At 33.1% G+C, this 17761-nt stretch overlaps 3 protein-coding genes across 3 annotated transcripts in view; 1 reads left to right on the top strand and 2 right to left on the bottom strand.

The window, feature by feature from the left end:
- LOC125810727 (glycine-rich RNA-binding protein 3, mitochondrial-like) overlaps positions 1-17761 on the bottom strand; it is a 193882-nt gene that overhangs the window by 74591 nt on the left and 101530 nt on the right. The window lies entirely within an intron of this gene.
- On the bottom strand, positions 1670-6687 carry LOC125810721 (nuclear transport factor 2-like). Its single transcript, XM_049490200.1, has 8 exons — positions 6608-6687; positions 4779-4965; positions 3586-3883; positions 3105-3503; positions 2689-2810; positions 2527-2592; positions 2127-2190; positions 1670-1978 (listed from the first exon to the last, which is right to left on the bottom strand). The coding sequence occupies exons 2-8, from the start codon at positions 4962-4964 to the stop codon at positions 1755-1757; spliced, it is 1359 nt and encodes a 452-aa protein (XP_049346157.1). The 5' UTR covers position 4965; positions 6608-6687; the 3' UTR covers positions 1670-1754.
- Positions 9374-13365, top strand: LOC125810735 (uncharacterized). The gene is made up of 2 exons (XM_049490217.1): positions 9374-9849; positions 13138-13365. Exon 1 carries the CDS (start codon positions 9467-9469, stop codon positions 9845-9847), a length of 381 nt encoding a protein of 126 aa, XP_049346174.1. The 5' UTR covers positions 9374-9466; the 3' UTR covers positions 9848-9849; positions 13138-13365.

The raw sequence follows: 17761 nt of genomic DNA, 5'->3' as shown, positions 1-17761 counted from the left end.
ACAACCATTCAAGACTATTACAAGCAAAGCAAAGCTTGCTCATTATATAACGTTTAAACGTCAAACAAAACATAAAATACAGTTTATTTCTATTGTTGTAGATCGTGATATATTTTTTTATAGTCATTAATTTATGCATATAGTATTAATTGTTGTTTTTGAGTATATGTTTTAAACCTTGATGTTTATGTTTCTCCAAAGTTATTGTTATAAGTATTTGTTAGTACAGATTAAATAACACACGTTTATTGAGTATTCACGCAGGTTTTCTCTACTTAAATTGTTGAAGCTACAATAAAAAAATTCTTTAAAGATCTATACTATTAGTTCTTGAAGACAAAATTTAAATTTGGTATGCCATTGTAAGGACATAAAGACCTTAAAAAATTTATCGCACATTGATGTGCGAAGTGAACCAGGAAAAGAAGACAATAATTAATACTTTTGACATGGATTGAAGGATGTGCCGGATGACCTATAGAGGAATATGACTAAACTGAGCTTCTTTTATTTCCAAAGTTATAGATAACTACACAATAAATTAATCGCTCAAATTCAATATGAAATATGGACATATTCTCAAGTTTACTCTAGGTTTTTAAATACTTTTCTTGAAGTAATAGATGTATTTCTCGACACTGCGATTGAAATAGAAGTGTAGTTTCAAATTTAACTTTGTCACTCTGGTATGTTTATTTTGAAAAAACACTCAAATAAACTGAATAGTTTTGTGTATATTTTTTCATTTCAAGTATATATAATAAGTTAAATTTTTGTCCAATATGATACATTATCCCTCTAATTTTCTATTTTAATAATTACTTATGATACATTTTAGGGACCCTACATTTAAATGGGGAACTTTAAAGTGATATCTGTAAAGCAAAAGGTAGGGCTGGACTTTCTACACGTTAGAATTATAATATTTGTTCACTTTTTTCAGCCTTTTAAAATTTATTTATCTTTTCACTAACGATTATTTATTTATTAGAAAATTAATATATCGAGTTGATGTTCATTTGATTCTCCAAAAATATCAAATAGTAACACTTCCTGAAAGCAAAAAGAAAAATTATAAAATCAAATTAAAGATGATTGATTGGAGGGTAAATGATAAGATATTATAATTATCATTTTCCTTTACGTTATTAATGTTTGTTATTACGTAATCTTGTATGTAAGATAATATAATAAATAATAAGATATTATAATTATCATTTTTCTTTACGTTATTAATGTTCGTTACTACGTAATCTTCTATGTAAGATAATATAATATTTTACTTGTAATGACGGATAGGTTTTAACTATTATTTTATAAATTTGGTGATATTAAATTCTCGCATGAGGCGCAGATAATTTTACTAGTTAATATTATAACTATAATTTAAGAAAATTGTAAATAACCTCTACAGTCTCTTCAATTTTGCTATTCGCTTTATTTGTATAGATGCAAAATTTATTTAATTCAATTCGTGATTGTATCTATTTGTATATGATTTATGAAAAATTCATAATAACATTGTTCTATCCTGTGAAACGTAAAACATGAAACATAACATTACCTCCATAAAAAATAAGTTAGAAAAAAATGATGCTCAATAGTAGAAGGTTTGAAAGAAAACTAGGCCGATAATTGAAAACGAAAAAAGTATAAAGATATCAAACTAAACTGCACAACTAAACTGTTCTGCTGCTGCTGCACAATGGCAACACAAAACTCGGTCAAAATTTGCCACAACTTCTCCAGCCAAACTATGCTGAAGAAGGAATCTGGCTTAGGCCACCTCTCCGTCCGCCTCTCCCTCTTCCTTGTTGGTAACCTTCACCACCTCGTCCTCCTTGATCCCTGCCACGTCCTCCAACAAAGTCATTTCTACCATAGTCTCGACCTCCACTAAAGTTTCCACGGCCCCTGAAATTGTCATTTCGGTACCCTGCTCCTCTTCCGGGAGGGAAACGACCTCTCCCGCTACCAACTGCAATAGGAAATTGAAAATACTGACGTATCATTTATGTGAAGAAGTTGTGGTCCAAACAACATACAGTATGTGATTTTGACAGTACGAATAAAAGACCATGAGAAGAAATTGATGACTAATTTATTGGTTGTAGTCTGTAACTGACCTCTACTTGTAGTTCTCTTTATCTCAACATCAGCTTGAAGACCTCCAATTGTAACAGGTGACGCCTGAATAAAGAAATCCGTACATTAAACCATGGAACCGAAGGATGTAACAATAGTCATAATAACGCATGTTTTAACGTAAAAGAAATAAATAAAATGGGGAAAGTCTACAACCTAGTTTTAGATTCATGTAATGAACATCAAATTTTGGCCAACTTTATATGAATCAATTAAGTACGACAACTTATGGATTCCTAAAAAACTAGAGTTTCTTCAATTTAACACTTCATGGTATACTTTCATACACACAACTAATCATAGCACATAATCTAGATGTTGTACAGATTTTAACTTCACGTGAAGATGGCCCATCTAAAAAATGATTTGAGGGGGACACACCTGTATCGCACTGTTCATGGAGTTCAAATCTTCAAATTCAACAAACCCAAAGCAGAATCCTTGTTGCTGCAGAAACAGGAAATCAATAGATAGTGTTAAAGATCTATAAAATTAAGTAGATGAGAGGAGGACAAATGAGTAAAATATGCTTTCTGGACTAACCCTATTACTTCTAACTTGTATGCCTCCTTGCTTAATGGGTCCAAATCTCTTAAATTCAACCTCAAGTTGAGCAACAGTAACATTTAAAGGCAAATTGCGGATATAAATGGAGTGTCCCTCAGCTGGAACAATCAAAAGTAAGTAAAAATTAGATGGTACAATAAATAATAAGATTGTAAGAAATAAGATAAAAAGAGCCAATGGAAAAACCGTTAAGTTTGATCATGCAAGTAGTAGCAATGGCTCATAATATGAAGAAAAACTCAAACACTTGTCTATGTACTTCAGCATTCCTTTACGTCCTAAAATCAAATGTGAAAGTTCTATCCTAATTTAGCAGCCCGGTTGGATGCTTCACAAATGAAAGTAAGGAATGATATATTTCATGCAAGTGCAAGATTTTTTTGATATTATACCTCTGTACCGAGCATCTTTAGATTCAGATGCATTACCCCCAGAGGCAGTATGAATTGATGATTCAGGACCAGGAGCTTGTGCTACTGACTTAACTGGCTGCTTTTCAGTCTTTGCGGGAGCCATTCTTGAATTAGAGGGTACATAGATTTTGGTGGGCCCTTTCTTTGTTTGAGAACTTACAATCGATGCATAAGATTTCTTAGGAGCATCTTCTCGGGAAACTGAAGTAGCTGGTTCTGCATTAATATGGGATTCAGCACCCACCATAATCTCTCTTTCATCACCAACTAGCTTCTCATTTTCCAAAGAACCATGAACTACTTCCTCAACAATTTGAATATCTTCTGCATGAGAGCTAGGCTGTCTGTGATTCGGAGGCTCAAGCACATGAACTGGTTCTAGAATCAAAACAAAAAAGGCAAGTAAGCAATTTGAAAAGTAAAAAGAAGAAAAGTTAAGGAGTTAGACAAAATATCCAACCTGGATCAGGCGTCAAAGGCACGGGTGCTACATCCTTGACCCCATTAACCATTTCTGAACTGTTATCAGTCTCATTTTGTTCTGCATACCTAAGAACATCATTCAAAACAAAGTACCCTTTGTCCTGTGGAGCAAGGAAAAACGTCTGGGTGAATTGCTTTCTCGTGTTATCCTTTCCAGTTAAGCATCCAGTTACCAATACAATGACCCCATCCTTGTAGGACTGTTGTGCATCTGCAGTCTTTATCTCTGCCTTATAGTTCTTGTAGCCTAATGAGCATATCATGTCATTGATATTCTGCCCCAACATAAAGATAAGTGAAAAATCAGTTAAAGATAAGTGAAAAATTAGTAAGAATTGTGGAATAAATTATCATTTTATATTGCAAACTTGCCAAGATAAATATGTGAACAAGGTGCAAGGTAAGAAATAGACAAAGCACTTCACCATTTTGCACGACTACTTCTAATGGTAAAACTTAAGAGAAACGATAACACAACTCTCCCAGAGAATACAAGTTTCTGAATGTTACATCAGAATCCCAAGATCATTCTGAATTGCATTAGAATATAAGATGGAGTTCCAATTTTCTTGAAAAGAAATTTCTTGCAAATCATTTAAATACCAGTTTTGGAGCTACAAACCTAGAACCTTGATATTTCAAGATATTGTAGAGTTGACAGGTTTAGCGATATGTTCACACATCTTAATAATTTCTCAAATTGACTTGCAACTGCACAAGCCCAGCAGTTTAATTGCTCTATTTATGCGGTTCATTTCATTCTTTTTGTCAGTCATGAACCAACATCAAAGTAAGAATTAGAGTCTAAAGTCCTCTACGTAGTTTATCATTTCTCCAATTCCCTGTGCTTCCACATCCAGATGCAACTAAGTTCTTCACTAATAGCAGGTCATATTAGATTCAGCATTATACAATCTGTTTCTTCCATGGAAGAAGTCCTCAAATGTCCCCCTCAATTATAGACTTTCACCAAACTTATCCCCTATCAGAAGTTGCCAGGAGCATATGACTTAGAAGGGGTGAAACTCTCTTTGTGAACTAACACCTACTATGTTATTATACTGACAGCAGATAAAAGTTTGTATTAGCCTAGACCATGGTTATTTTGTTTTCTTATTCATAAAAGTTCTCTGGTATAGTAGAAGGAACAACAATTGCATTTATACTCACTTTCATTGTTGTCACGGATGTCATCACGCCATTAGAATTTGGGCGGCTTAAGACACTTGAATCCAGATAAAATCTGTATACTAACTCTGGGGAGTGGTGTTGAATTTGGTAATACTGCTCAACAAAAGCATTTCCAATCACTTGTGCAGCAGGGACAGAAGGTATAGCTGTAGTTTCCATAGCCATTCTGTACAAAATTTTGGCAAGACAATACTCAATAAAAGACCACCCCTGATGTGTAATGTGTATTAAGTAAAAAGTATCAGTTTGACAAAAATATGTACTGATAAGATGGAAAATATCACAATGCATGTTAGTCTCAAAGGAAAAAGGAAGCACAACATAGTAGTTCCTAGTCTGAAGTAATAGAGCAACATTACTACGAAGAAACTAATCAAGGGTTAAGGTTAAGAAATCATCCATGCTAACATACCCATATTAAATCCCAAATCAGATAACCTAAAAGTCAATAAACGACTTGGTTACAAAAAAAGAAAAGTTAATCCTAATGCGGACTCATTGAGCCCTAAAAGCAACAACATAAAAGTGGGAAGAATGCATCTTCAGAAACAAATTCTTTACCGGTCAATAAATATTCTGACGACAACACCTCAATCCCAAAAAAGCTGGGGTCAGTGCTATAAACATGGTTCTAACCATGCTTCTCCATTTGAATTCATCTTAGACCAGCAATTATATAACAACAATAAACCCAGTGTACATGTGCTGTCTAGAGAAGGTGGTGTGTACGTAGCCTTACCCCTACTTTGTGAAGGTAGAGAGATTGTTTCTGATAGAAACTCGGCTCAAGTATGGGGAGACAATGCAATAATAAAGAAAGATTAAAAAAATATAAAAAAATACTATAGCTCTCTATATTTTCTACTGGCATAAAAATCTTGGACAGGGCTAAAAAGTTGTAGAAATCACAGGACGTAAAAGCAAGTACTAACATAACAAAAATATATTCCAAACTAATTGGTATTTCCTACATAGATGAAAACTTCTGTAAAAATTAAAAAAAAAAAAAAGGTTTTCTTAAAGCTATAGCAATAAGAGACTACATTAGATGGGCAATGGCGACCACACTCCAAATAAAGAACAAAAATGTTAGATTAAATCATGAGTGGTTTACAAATCAACAAAAACAAAAGAACTAGCAGTAGCATTGAGGATGAATGGCACTACAGAACCAGGGGGAACCTTACCTATAAGAGATAAGGGTCCACGTGAATCCAATAGCTTATGTTCCACCAAGTATTTAATTTGTATTAAGAAATTCACAAAATATATAGTAAATTATCTGACTATATGAATCAAACTATTATTAAATATTAACTTAAAAGGTTATTGTATGAACCCATAAACTTCAAATCCCAAATCTGCCTCACACAACATTAACAGTTCTGAGAAATCCGACTAGGCAAAGTTACATTTTTTCTTCATGTATTAATGTTAATCTTGACGGTTGGAAGAACTCAAAATTGTACAATTAACAGATCTGCCTTCAGTTTTCCATTCTCTCACAATTAAAAACCAAACAGTCCCCAACAACAATAAATCAATCGATTAATTCACCACATTCCAATCGAACAGGATTCATTAAAATAAGTAAAAAAATAAAAATTGGATATTGATCGTGATTAAGAATTGAGCGCTGATCAAGATGAAACAGAACGAATTTTGAACTAGGAAAGAAGAAAATTTGTGATATGTGATGGGATAACTGTCAATTGTAGATTAGATAGCATTAATATTAAATTAAATAGAAACTCAAACAGTTAAAGTGTGATTAAACAAATCATTAACAGATTAATGAAGAAAATTACCTGATATAGAAGAAAGCGAAAGGAGGACAGATTTTGTAGATTTGATGAGTTTTACGGAAGCAAATATTATTATTATGTAGTTAAGCCGATGAAAGGGACTGACAATTAAGCCAAAAGACGGAACGCTTCGTAAACTTAAATAGTGAAACGATATGAGTAGGAGTCGGCAAGCCTTGTTACGGTAAACTACTGAAAATTTATTTTACCTGATTCAAGTCTATTAAAGATTTATTTGTCATAGTTTATATTGGAATATGTTTTCTTCTTTTAGTTTAATTTAGTTTCTTCTTATTATAAGTAGATCCTAGTTATTATCGAATGTCTATTTATCCGAACTCCTAATTTATATTGAAATATGTTTTTTATCCTAATTTAATTTGTTTTTTTATTTTAATATAAATAAATAAGAATGTTATTGTTTATTTCCAGATGCTGCTTATTATTTTCAAGGAAAATGGCTAAAAATATTCTTGAAATGTCCGAAAAGGTTCAAATATACACTCATTCATTTATAAGTCTAAAAATATCATTCAACCCACTTTTTTAGCTCATTTTTACCATAAAAACTAACATTTTTTTTATTATAATATTTATTATTTATTATATAGCGCCTTTCAATTAGATAAAAATTAAATTCCGAACCCATCAAGTTTTTCTGAACCGCCCCAACCTAATTTTGTAGCCCAATATACAAACGAGAAGTATATTAGAACTTTTTCAGATAATCCAGACCTTTTTCGTATTTTCAATAAAAAGAACTAGAAAGTATTAGAAAGAACTAGAGAGAAATAGAAATAACTTATAGTAAGATTCAAAAGCTTTTGAGTTTATGAGTAAAATAGTTTTCTTCATAAAATATTAAAAATAAAGTAAAAGCAATTCTCTTCGTTAATCATACACACAAATAATTTCAATCTGCTTTTCATTTGTGCATTTTCTTTTCCCATGTCTAGAGCATCTTATCTCGCTTATCTCATGTTGTCTACATTTAATGCTACTCGTATTTTATTTCGGAGAACCTCATTTCTAATAGAGAAACTTTTAGTAATAGCAAACATAAAATCATATTTACGTTCTATAGCTATAATTTTGCTATTTGATATGTTGTTATGGAGCATCTGATTTGTATAAATCGCGATGATTTATATAAATCGGGTGTTTGTGTCTATAATTTTTGTATTTGTATATGTATATGTTCTTTGTGTTAGGCTAGAGTAGCGAGCGAGATTAAGAGAGAGAGAGAGGAGAGGCGAGCAAGAGAAGCAGAGAGTAGAAAGAGGTGAATTGTATATGTATATTGGTTAAGATAATTGTATATATGTAACTTCTATGTATATGTATCAATGATTGTGTTTGTGAATATCTACATAAAATTTGAATCGTGTTAATATACAATTGAATATTTGTATATTAAATGTCTCCCTCGTTTTATACAAACACAGATTATACGAATACTTTGTATAATTTGTGTTTGTATAAAGCAAGCGAGAGAGATTGGCAAAATAGAATTGGGCAGGGGAAGATTTGTATTAGTATAATCATAAGTGTATATGACGGAGAGATATGTATTTGTATTTGTATATACACTCTCTCGCTTTATACAAACACAAAAACAATTTATACATTTGTGTTTGTATAAAGTAAGAGAGAGAACTGAGAGTGGTGAGCGAGATTTAGGGGGGAGAGACGAATGACAATGTGTTTGCTGCGAATCGAAATTAAATGAAACTGTAGCCATAATATTTATTTTGAATTAATGATTTGCTAAAATACACAATTTTTCCTTTCTAATATTATCGCTTTTAAATTATGAAGTTTAACTTATAATTTTTCACTTTCTCTTTTTTTTTACAACTTAAAACCATTTTTAAATTTATTTAAAATACTACAAAAATGCTTAAACTTTATTTTCAATTAAACAAACTTAAATAAGTCAATTTAAGTAGACATACAATCCAATGCTACATGAATATTTAGAGGGTGTTTGAATTTGCTTAAAAATTAGTCAAATCTACTTTTAAATTAATTTTTGATTTTTGGAAGTGTTTGACAAATATAAAAATAACTTAAAATAACTCAAAAAATAACTTAAAATAAGTTAGAAAGTGTTTGACAATGTTAAAAATAAGTTAAAAATCAAAAGTAGGTCTCCCCCTATTTTTTCTTTTTTAACTTAAAAATTATTTCAATTTGATTTTTTATTTTTGACTTAAAAGCTATTTTTAAGCCAATCCAAACAGACTCTTATTCCTGCGTGTTAAATTGTTCGAACATCCGAACTTTTTCTTTTAGAAATTTGCTATTCCTTCTGTTTCTCTTTAGTTTTCATACATTTTAAAAATACTTGTTCTAAAATAGCTGCCAATTTTATATAATTAAGAGAAAAATAATTATCTTTTTCCAACTTTGTCCTAATATAAATTATTCTAGAGTTAAGAGGCACTAATATAAATAACGACAAGAATTAATAAGGGATTTATTGGCCAAATAATTTTTTTTATTAAGATTGCGAACCTTATCATGAAAACTAAAAATGAACCGAGGGAGTAGTTGATAAATTTTCAAATTAGAATTTTCTAGCACCTTTTTTTTTTCTTTTTCAATTTATGTGTATTGAAAACTAAAAATGAACTGAGGAAGTAGTTGATAAATTTTCAAATTAGAATTTTCTAGCACCTTTTTTTTTTTTTTTTCTTTTTCAATTTATGTGTATTACTCATAAGAAAAATGTTTAAAATTTAAATAAAACATTTGAGAAACAAAAATAAGCAAGGCGATTTAGGTCCAATTATCCCTACCCAATTTCAGGACAGCATTAAACCGCAAAATCAAAGAGATCTCATTGAGCAAATTTCTTCAATGGCTTCGTCAGGGAAATCGATAATCCAAACCCTAAAACGGTTCATGAAGAAGCCATGGGAGTTCACCGGACCTCAAACAAGCCCCGAGTATTTAGCCTCTGTACCCAAGGCAACAGAGTACAGAATCTTCTGTCCCGCCACTACCCAATCTCAGGCCATCATCCCCACATCCGATCCTGAAACCGTCTTTGATATCAAGTATTATTCTCGTGACCAGAGGCGTAACCGTCCTCCAATCAAGCGCACCTTCCTCACCAAAGCAGATGTCGAGAAGATGAGGATGGAGTACAAGTTTGATGTCAACGATTTTCCTAAGCCTTATTTGACTGCTAAGGTTGAAGAGGATGAGAATGCTATTGGTGGCGGCTACCAGAAATGAAGGTAATTTTTTTTATAATAATAATTGGCACGAACTGAGCTACTAATATTCCCCCAAATGAAGGTATTGGGATTCAATTTTAGGGGTTTTATCATAACAGTTTATTTATCATTCAACTGTGTATGCCGTCGTTATCATTGCTTTTGTACTATGTTTTATGTGGACCTATTTCCTCCGATACTGATAAGTAATTTGCTTTCAAGGCACATTCGGAGTTCTCTAAGTCCTCATTGTTTCCTATAGATAGTAATTTGAGCTGGATAGCTGGTATTCCGATTTAGGAGGAATTTAAAACTTCTATTCAATCACAATTGTTGGGGAGTTATCACATTTGTCTTGAATTGGTGGTTCTTTGGTTCCTTCTCAGTAAAGACTTGTAGACATGTAATCTGAAGATGTAGTGTCCCCACTTGATTTAAAGTGCAGTGGGTTTGGAGGAAAATGTTTTTTTTTTGCGGTGTTTGGTTGATTATGGAAGAAGGTGACGTATGGAAGTCGTACAAGGTGTAGGATGGTATGTAGGTTGTGTTTGTGTGATATCTTCGAGTACTAAATGTTGAAGACAATGCTTAAGGGTTAATTGAAACAAGTGATATCAGGTAAGAGTTGAGTTAACTTTGGGAAGGAAAATGAATGCCATTTGATGTTTTAAGCACTTGACGAGATTTTATCCATTCCCTCCCTCTCCTAGTGGGAAAATAAAACGGGATGTAGTGGAAACTTTGGTAGCAGTCTATAATGAGAACGTCAAGTAGGTTTTAGAAATATGCTTTTTGGGGTTTATTTGAAATTAGATTTAAAAGGAAGAACTGTTTAGCTAGGTTTGTGCAATTTGAGCATTATTCTTTTTAGGAATATCTGTTGGGAGTCTATCAGATGAAACGCAAGAGGGGTATATCAACCCATAAGAAACCTAAAATTTGAGAGAGACATGCAATTATATTATAAAACTTTAAAATCATGAGGGTTTAAGTCCCTCTTATCCTCAAAAAGCTATTTCACTCCCAACTATTTATCCACCCCCCTTCCCTTAGCAGTTCCTAATTCCCTATTTTTCTCGTTCACTTTATCTTTTTTAGAAATAGATTTTTCCATTTCAAAGTAGAAAAGAAAGTTGTCAGAGTTTGTATAATGTTCAAGTAAAAGGAGCTTTTTCCTTTCTTTACCTGAGACCTTGTTGTCTATTTATCCAACCCCCTTTCCTTAGCGGTTCCTAATTCCCTATTTTCCTCATTCACTCTATCTTTTTTAGAAATGGATTTTTCCATTTCAAAAGTAGAAAAGAAAGTTGTCAGAGTTTGTATAATGTTTAAGTAAAAGGAGCTTCTTCCTTTCTTTACCTGAGACCTTGTAGTTGCTGCTTCTATCCTTCTCTGCTTTTCCTTTCCGTAGTTGGTGGCACCCTAACCGCCCTTCCCTCCAACCGAATGGTTGCTCCTTTCTGATAACCTTTCCATTGCCTCCCATTTGTTCTGCCCTCCACATTGAGCTACTGTTGCCTCCTTTTTGGCTCTTCCAAATGAAGGTTGCTTCCTTCCTTGCTACCCTGCCCAAAACTTAGCTTTTGACGGATGTGCCCTTCCTTCTTTCCCTACTGTCATGAGCACCTTTGACCCCTGTTCTAGTTTTTCTTCTTTTTCCTTTTCTAATGTCCTCCCCTCTGGTTGGCAAACCCCTAGTTTCAACCGATTTAGAAGTTTCAAGTCTTCTCCTTTTCCCTTTTTCACATGAGAAAACACCATATTACAGCTGATAGTAATGGTGTTAATATCACCCAATTAAACATTCTGTTCAAAATTTGACTACAACTGATGCTTTTAACACAAATAATGTGCTATTACATAACCACATGTGCCAGAAAGACTTAAAATTGCAAGATTGGCTTCATCTTTGGTATCACTTAATATCTACCCCAAATAGCACTAGTCGATAAGGTTTTGAAATGGGATTAGCTTAATTTCATTCTTTTTTCCATAACCTGTTTGGGTATTGACTAGTTTGATGTTATTTTTTTTTTGAGATAAGGGTAACTTTGTATTCACAAAAAAATCATCAGCCAAGGGGTGATGAATTGGAAACTTACATCCCACAGGGTGGTGGGCACACCCTCAAAAAGTCATGCAAAATTACAAGTTTCCTTTATAATCGACCATCTCTATGCTTTCCCCTACCAACTCTTGCTTACACCAAAAAAATAAAAGACTTAAGCATTTCATTTTTATCTTCTGAAAACTATCATTTTGTCCTTCAAAACACCTAGCATTCCTTTCTTTCCATAGAGTCCACCATATACAGGCTGGAATAGTCTTCCACCAATCTTCACTTTTCCCTCTGTTGCCAATTCTTGTCCAGCTATTAAGGAGCTCCATGGTTGTCTTTGGCATCACCCAGCTAACCCCTAGTAAACACTAAAACATATTCCACAATTTTGAAGCTGCTTTACAGTGAATGAACAATTTTGATGTTATATTATGCAAATTCTTCTTCTTTTGTCTTAAAGCACTAGATCATCTCTGAGCACGAATTAGAAATCATGTAGTGTCTGTTTATTTGTTTGCTGGGTTGAACCATTGAAGAGGATGATTCAGGTGGGTCAATAGGTAATAGTGAATGAGGTTTGTCAAAATGAGGTTATTATTCTAGTCAGCTTTCCTAATTTATTAAGAACTGTATAGTGCATAGAAAGTAAAGTTTGTGTTGCTTTCTTTTGATCACACCAAACAACATACAAGGGCAGATAAGTGTTTTACCAGAGGGAAGTACACTAATCTGTCCCCTTACCTTCCTAGTCAGTTCAGTGTTATCACAAGCGAAAAACGCAAAAAGGCTCCAAGCTCTGTTGGGGCTGTAAGCGCAAATAAAGCGTGAGCTTTAATGGAAAAAAGCGCAAGCTTTAAAAAGCACAAATGGAGAAGAAGTACAAATATAAATGTTTACTGTTTAGTCCAAGACTTATTATAATAAGCATGAATAACAAATATATGGACAAAGAAGTGGAAAAAATTATGGTAAAGTGAAATATCAATTGTTTAGTGTGGCTTCTCCTGGAGACGCTTATTGGTAAGGAAAGTATGTCTTAGAGCCTTGATGACGCTGAAGTGCACATTAAGCAATGCGAAATGCTCAGCATGTTTTGCGTCTCGCTTCAGGGCTTATGGAAAAAAGTAGCATTTTTTTTAATCTTTCCAAAACTACTATTTCTTTTATAGTCTTGGAGAATTCAATTTTGTTAACTGTGTGCTGATATTATCATATTCAAATTGTAACTACTTGAACTCCCTCTCTATCAGGCTTTGTTCTTGTGGCGAAGACTCCACTTGCTGTCAATAATGGTAGCTGATGATGTTTTGCAGTGTCAGCCAAGTGTATTGCAAATGTACTCCCTTTTTTAAAAATGTTGAGATATATATTCTTGGAGTAATTTCCTTTGGTTTTAGAGTGAAAAGTTTCACCAGTTGAATAATTTTTTTGATTTAGCTTATGCGGATTGTTCCATGTCTTGTGCTTGAAAGAGTGAAGTTAGTCGAACGTCGCATCTGATTAGCTATAGTCTGATTTTGATTTCCCAAAGGTAATGGTGTTGCAGCTTTGTCTGATATCATGCCATGGAGTTCAATAAATAATGAAATTTCAATTTTAGGTTTGGCTACTGAAATTGGTCATGTTCTACTGGATTTTTGACCACTGGAATCGACTGAATACTTCCTCCTGCCAGGAACATTCAATCCTAACTTCTTGAGTTGTGTTTGTGCCAATCGCTTTCTGATCTTTTATCTCATCACATTGTCATCATTAGTTTCCAACTCCAAAATAGAGTTTAGGGTTAAAATGAAACAAGATTAAGTTAGAGTCTGTTTTTATTATCAATAAATTGAACAAATTGATGGTATAAAGTATCTTTCGTAATAACTTTTTTCACACACTAAAATTTGCACTAGAAAATAATTCAGCCAATTACAATAACAACGTATCTATTCAAATCAATTAAGTGGGGGGTTTCAAGGTAGAATGTTCATTATTTTTATCATTATCTATTTGAGATAGAAAGTCTGTTTTGAATTTTTTTTCGATTTAAGCAAATCAAAGTATTAATAAAACAAAAAGCACACACGAAAAAAAACAGTTGAGTCAAAAAGTTAAAATGAGAATAAACTCTTCTCGGAATAAAAATTTACAAAAAATAAATTTTATGTATCAAGACATTTCTTTTCGACACTAATGTCCGATAACCTATTCTACAATTGTTTGATCTAGTAGTATCTACTTTGTGGTGTATTTGAGATGATTAAAAAATATATATTCACATTTAAAATGGTGTTAATACTCAAGTATATGAAAAATATCTAATTTGTTATTGTGTGAAGTGCAAGTCATTTTACTAGTTTAATTTAAATAAAACAATATTAAAATTTTGGAATTTTAAAATGTATAAAGTATTAATTAAGAATTTTATAACTAAGGATTCAAATTTTGAACCATAAATTTTATATTCTGAATGAACCTATAAAAAATGGAGAAGTTAAAATTTAAATTATATATAGGATAATATCAAATTTCCCATTGTATTTGGATTTGTAAATAGACTTTGGTTATTAAAAAATTAAAGAAATATTAGAATTATAAATTTGCAAAAAATTACTATATTTGAATTATTAACTAGTAAATACGTGTTGTATTAATTTTACTTCCGCGTGTTCAGAAAGCTATGACCAGCTGCTCAAGTGAAAACTTCTTACGCTACCATCGGAATGATCTCCGATCAAAACCCTAAACCCCATATCAATTATGCCGCCGATCTAGCTGCTTCTTCTATCCATTAAAAAGAGAAACTCAGAGAACTTGATGTTGTCAGGTTGTCTTGAATTTCTCGCATGCCTTCTTTTCAAGAAAAAAATGAAGAACTTGTTGTTTTTTTGAAGTTACATTTGTATTCTTAGAAAAAATAAAGAAATTATAGTTTTCAAGAATATATTGGCATTGCAAATATCAAGGAATTTCAAGAAATTAGGTTGTTATTCTCGCAGCGTCTGTTAAGGATGTTCGAGAATTTGTTTTTACCTTTTTAGGGAGAATGCCTGAGGCTATTTGGAGTTTAATTCTGTCATTATCTTGTATGATTTCCACAAAGATTGTTGAGGGGTTGGTTTTCAACACCTCGATTCAGGTACCACGTAGAAATTGAACGGAATGTTGTGGAGTTGTTCTTGAAGTCTCCACTCTTACAACTTAAAACAAAAATTAAGTAGTTTAATTATACGAGTTTGTGATTTGTAGTAATTTGAATGAAGACACTCGATCATAAAGGTTTGTGTCATGTAAGAGAATAGAGAATTATATGGTTCATCTTTTCTGATTTTGTTAATGTTTTGTGGGCTGCTGAGGACATCATAATTAAGTGAGTATGGCAAGGCTTTCATGCAGTTTTAATTGTTAAGACCAATTGCACCTGCAAATTTGTGTGTTGCTTGCTCAAAAGGCAGTGACCAGTGAGCTCTTTAATGAATTCTATAGGTTCCTTTGTTAACTTCTTTTCATGACGAGGGCATATGCTTTATATGAAAATTGATACTACTGTTTCTCTTCTTTAGTATGATGCTCCATTCGAGTATCATAATTGTTTTTCCAAAGGAATATTCTTCTATCACAACTCTTTTTTTTTTTTTCCATGAGATTTACTTCCTTATAGGACTCTTCTTCTTATGTTTGTTATTCTATAAGTTGTGTGCTCTTATTTTGAACTTAATCTAAGTTTCCACTAGATATATGTTACAATTGGCATTGGGACCAGCTATGTGCCTGTTTCTTTCATCTCCTGTTTATGCTTCCTTTTATTCTGGCCATTTTAACTATGGTTTCGTATGCTTGCTTTACACCAGATACATCAAATACAGACATTAAGATGAGTTGCATACTTTCCCAGCAAGTTTTGTCTTTAAAGGAGAGGCTCTCTGAGCTCTATTTCTAACGTGTCTTTGTTGGAAATTGTTACCAAAACTCACGGGAAGCAAAATGGATATCCTAAGTTTTTTAGGTACAGTTCTTTTGAGTTTTAGTTTGTAGCATCCATTAGGATAAGTGTAAAACTGCTAACTTGGTCTTTGTTCTTGCCATTGTTTACCAGACGGCAAGTGTTTGTACCTTGGAATTGATTATGGTAGACAAAATGTTGGTACAACAGGTAATAAAGAGTTGACTACTGTTTGCTAATAAGGTAATTTCTTGGGATTTTTCTCTTTGCAATCATTGTTCGTGATGTATTTTACAACCAACCAGTTTGAAGGAAGCAAATGCTCTCCAAGTACTTCTAGTTTTCTCACAATTCGGACAAATAAAAAATATTGATTTATATACTTTATACTTCTAAAGCTGTACTCTGTCATGATTGATCTTTTGGTTTGCATATATAATTTTGGAAGCCCAAAGAGGGTCTTGAATTCTCCGTAAGAGTCTCGCCAAAGAACCACCCTTGTGCATCCCAGTGTCTCCTTGTTTGAACTATCATGCATAATTCCTACAATTGTGCAGAAACTAGAGCTGTAAGGAGACTGCATCATTCTGCAGAAGCTATCTGGTCTGAGCTTCCATGGCAGTCATCCCATCAATATGATTAATCTTCCACCCCAAGTTGTGGTGACGGTGGATTCTCTGATGTAAGGTAATGTTATCAAATTTCTTGGGAGGGTTAGGTCTCTTTCAGATTTTATCTCAATCAAATATGTTAGTTACTCACACGACTTGATGTTTCTCCCTTCAGGCCAAGTGTGAAAATGAAACTTGTTAATTTGCAGGTCCTTCAATATTTCTGTATCCACTTATTTCAGTATATTTTTCTGGCCAAAGAAAAAGGAAAACTAAACTTTGGTTAGCATTTACTATATTGGGTACTTGTTTTTTATGGTGTTTTTGTTTACCTTGACCTTCGTAATGCAGATATCAATTCAAGTTTTGTTTCCAAAGGACCAATACATAAATTACTTAATAACATAGTGATGAGTTTTGACAGTGCTTCTGACATTGAGCAGCAAAGTAGATCTCAGATATATCCACTGTTTTTGTTTAACCTAAACTGCCCAAGATCTGTACATGATTTGACTTCTGGAGCCTTCAAAGACCTCTGTGGAATATAAGGTGAGTTTTTGTGTTGGCGACTTGGCGTTTATAATTTAGTTGCTTGGGGTTTGGGAAATGAGTCGGAGTCTTTGGATTTATTTTTGTAGAATTGAGTTTGTTCTCTCATTGCACAAAAACTTCATGCTAACGCGAACCTAACTTTTATATCTAGTACTTTTTCAACCACCATCAAGAATACTCTTAGTTATAAGCCTCAGATAACCAATCCAGATATTATTCAATTCCAAAGCAGAGTTAATATTCCCTTCTCATGTAGCTGTGTCGATGGGAAATTCATGGGCCATCAGTTTGGTGTGCAGGTCAACTATTACTACTTATCCGAGAATCGCTCGTCTTTATTGTTCGAACCTTACAACAGTTGAAAAGTTGCAGGAGTCTAGCAGTTATGATCCTAAAATTGTTCCTGCAAATGCTATAGTAAATATTATTGTGAAGTGCTCTTGTGGGGATACTCATGTTTCAAAAGATTACGGACTATTTATAACTTATCCTCTTTGCACTGACCAGAATTTGGTTACAGTAGCCAATGAATTTAATGTACCACAGAAGTTGTTGAAAGACTATATCCTGAAGCAAATCTTGGCATTGGATAGGAGAAGTACCACTGCAGGATAAATTTCTAGATCTCATGTTACTATCTAGCAACCCTGAAATTGTTGTGTCTGATTGTTGGTCCCCCCAGGGTTGGAATCTAAACTTCAGAAGGCACTTAAATGATTGGGAGGTAGAAAGAGTAGTTGACCTGCTAAAAGAAGTGGATACTTTTGATGGGACAATAATGGA

The sequence above is a fragment of the Solanum verrucosum genome, unplaced genomic scaffold, assembly GCF_900185275.1.
Source record: "Solanum verrucosum unplaced genomic scaffold, falcon-dt-bn FXZP01000032.1, whole genome shotgun sequence".
Taxonomy (NCBI): Eukaryota; Viridiplantae; Streptophyta; class Magnoliopsida; order Solanales; family Solanaceae; genus Solanum; species Solanum verrucosum.
Note: the sequence above shows the minus strand (reverse complement) of the source record. Positions and strands in the feature narration are given on the sequence as shown.

Coding starts and splice junctions, on each gene's coding strand:
- LOC125810721 (XM_049490200.1), bottom strand. CDS start 4,964: ATGGCTATGGAAACTACAGCTATACCTTCTGTCCCTGCTGCACAAGTG. Junction 3,504..3,585: donor GCCTTTGACGCCTGATCCAG/GTTGGATATTTT, acceptor TTTTGATTCTAG/AACCAGTTCATGTGCTTGAG. Junction 2,593..2,688: donor TACAAGTTAGAAGTAATAGG/GTTAGTCCAGAA, acceptor CTGTTTCTGCAG/CAACAAGGATTCTGCTTTGG.
- LOC125810735 (XM_049490217.1), top strand. CDS start 9,467: ATGGCTTCGTCAGGGAAATCGATAATCCAAACCCTAAAACGGTTCATG.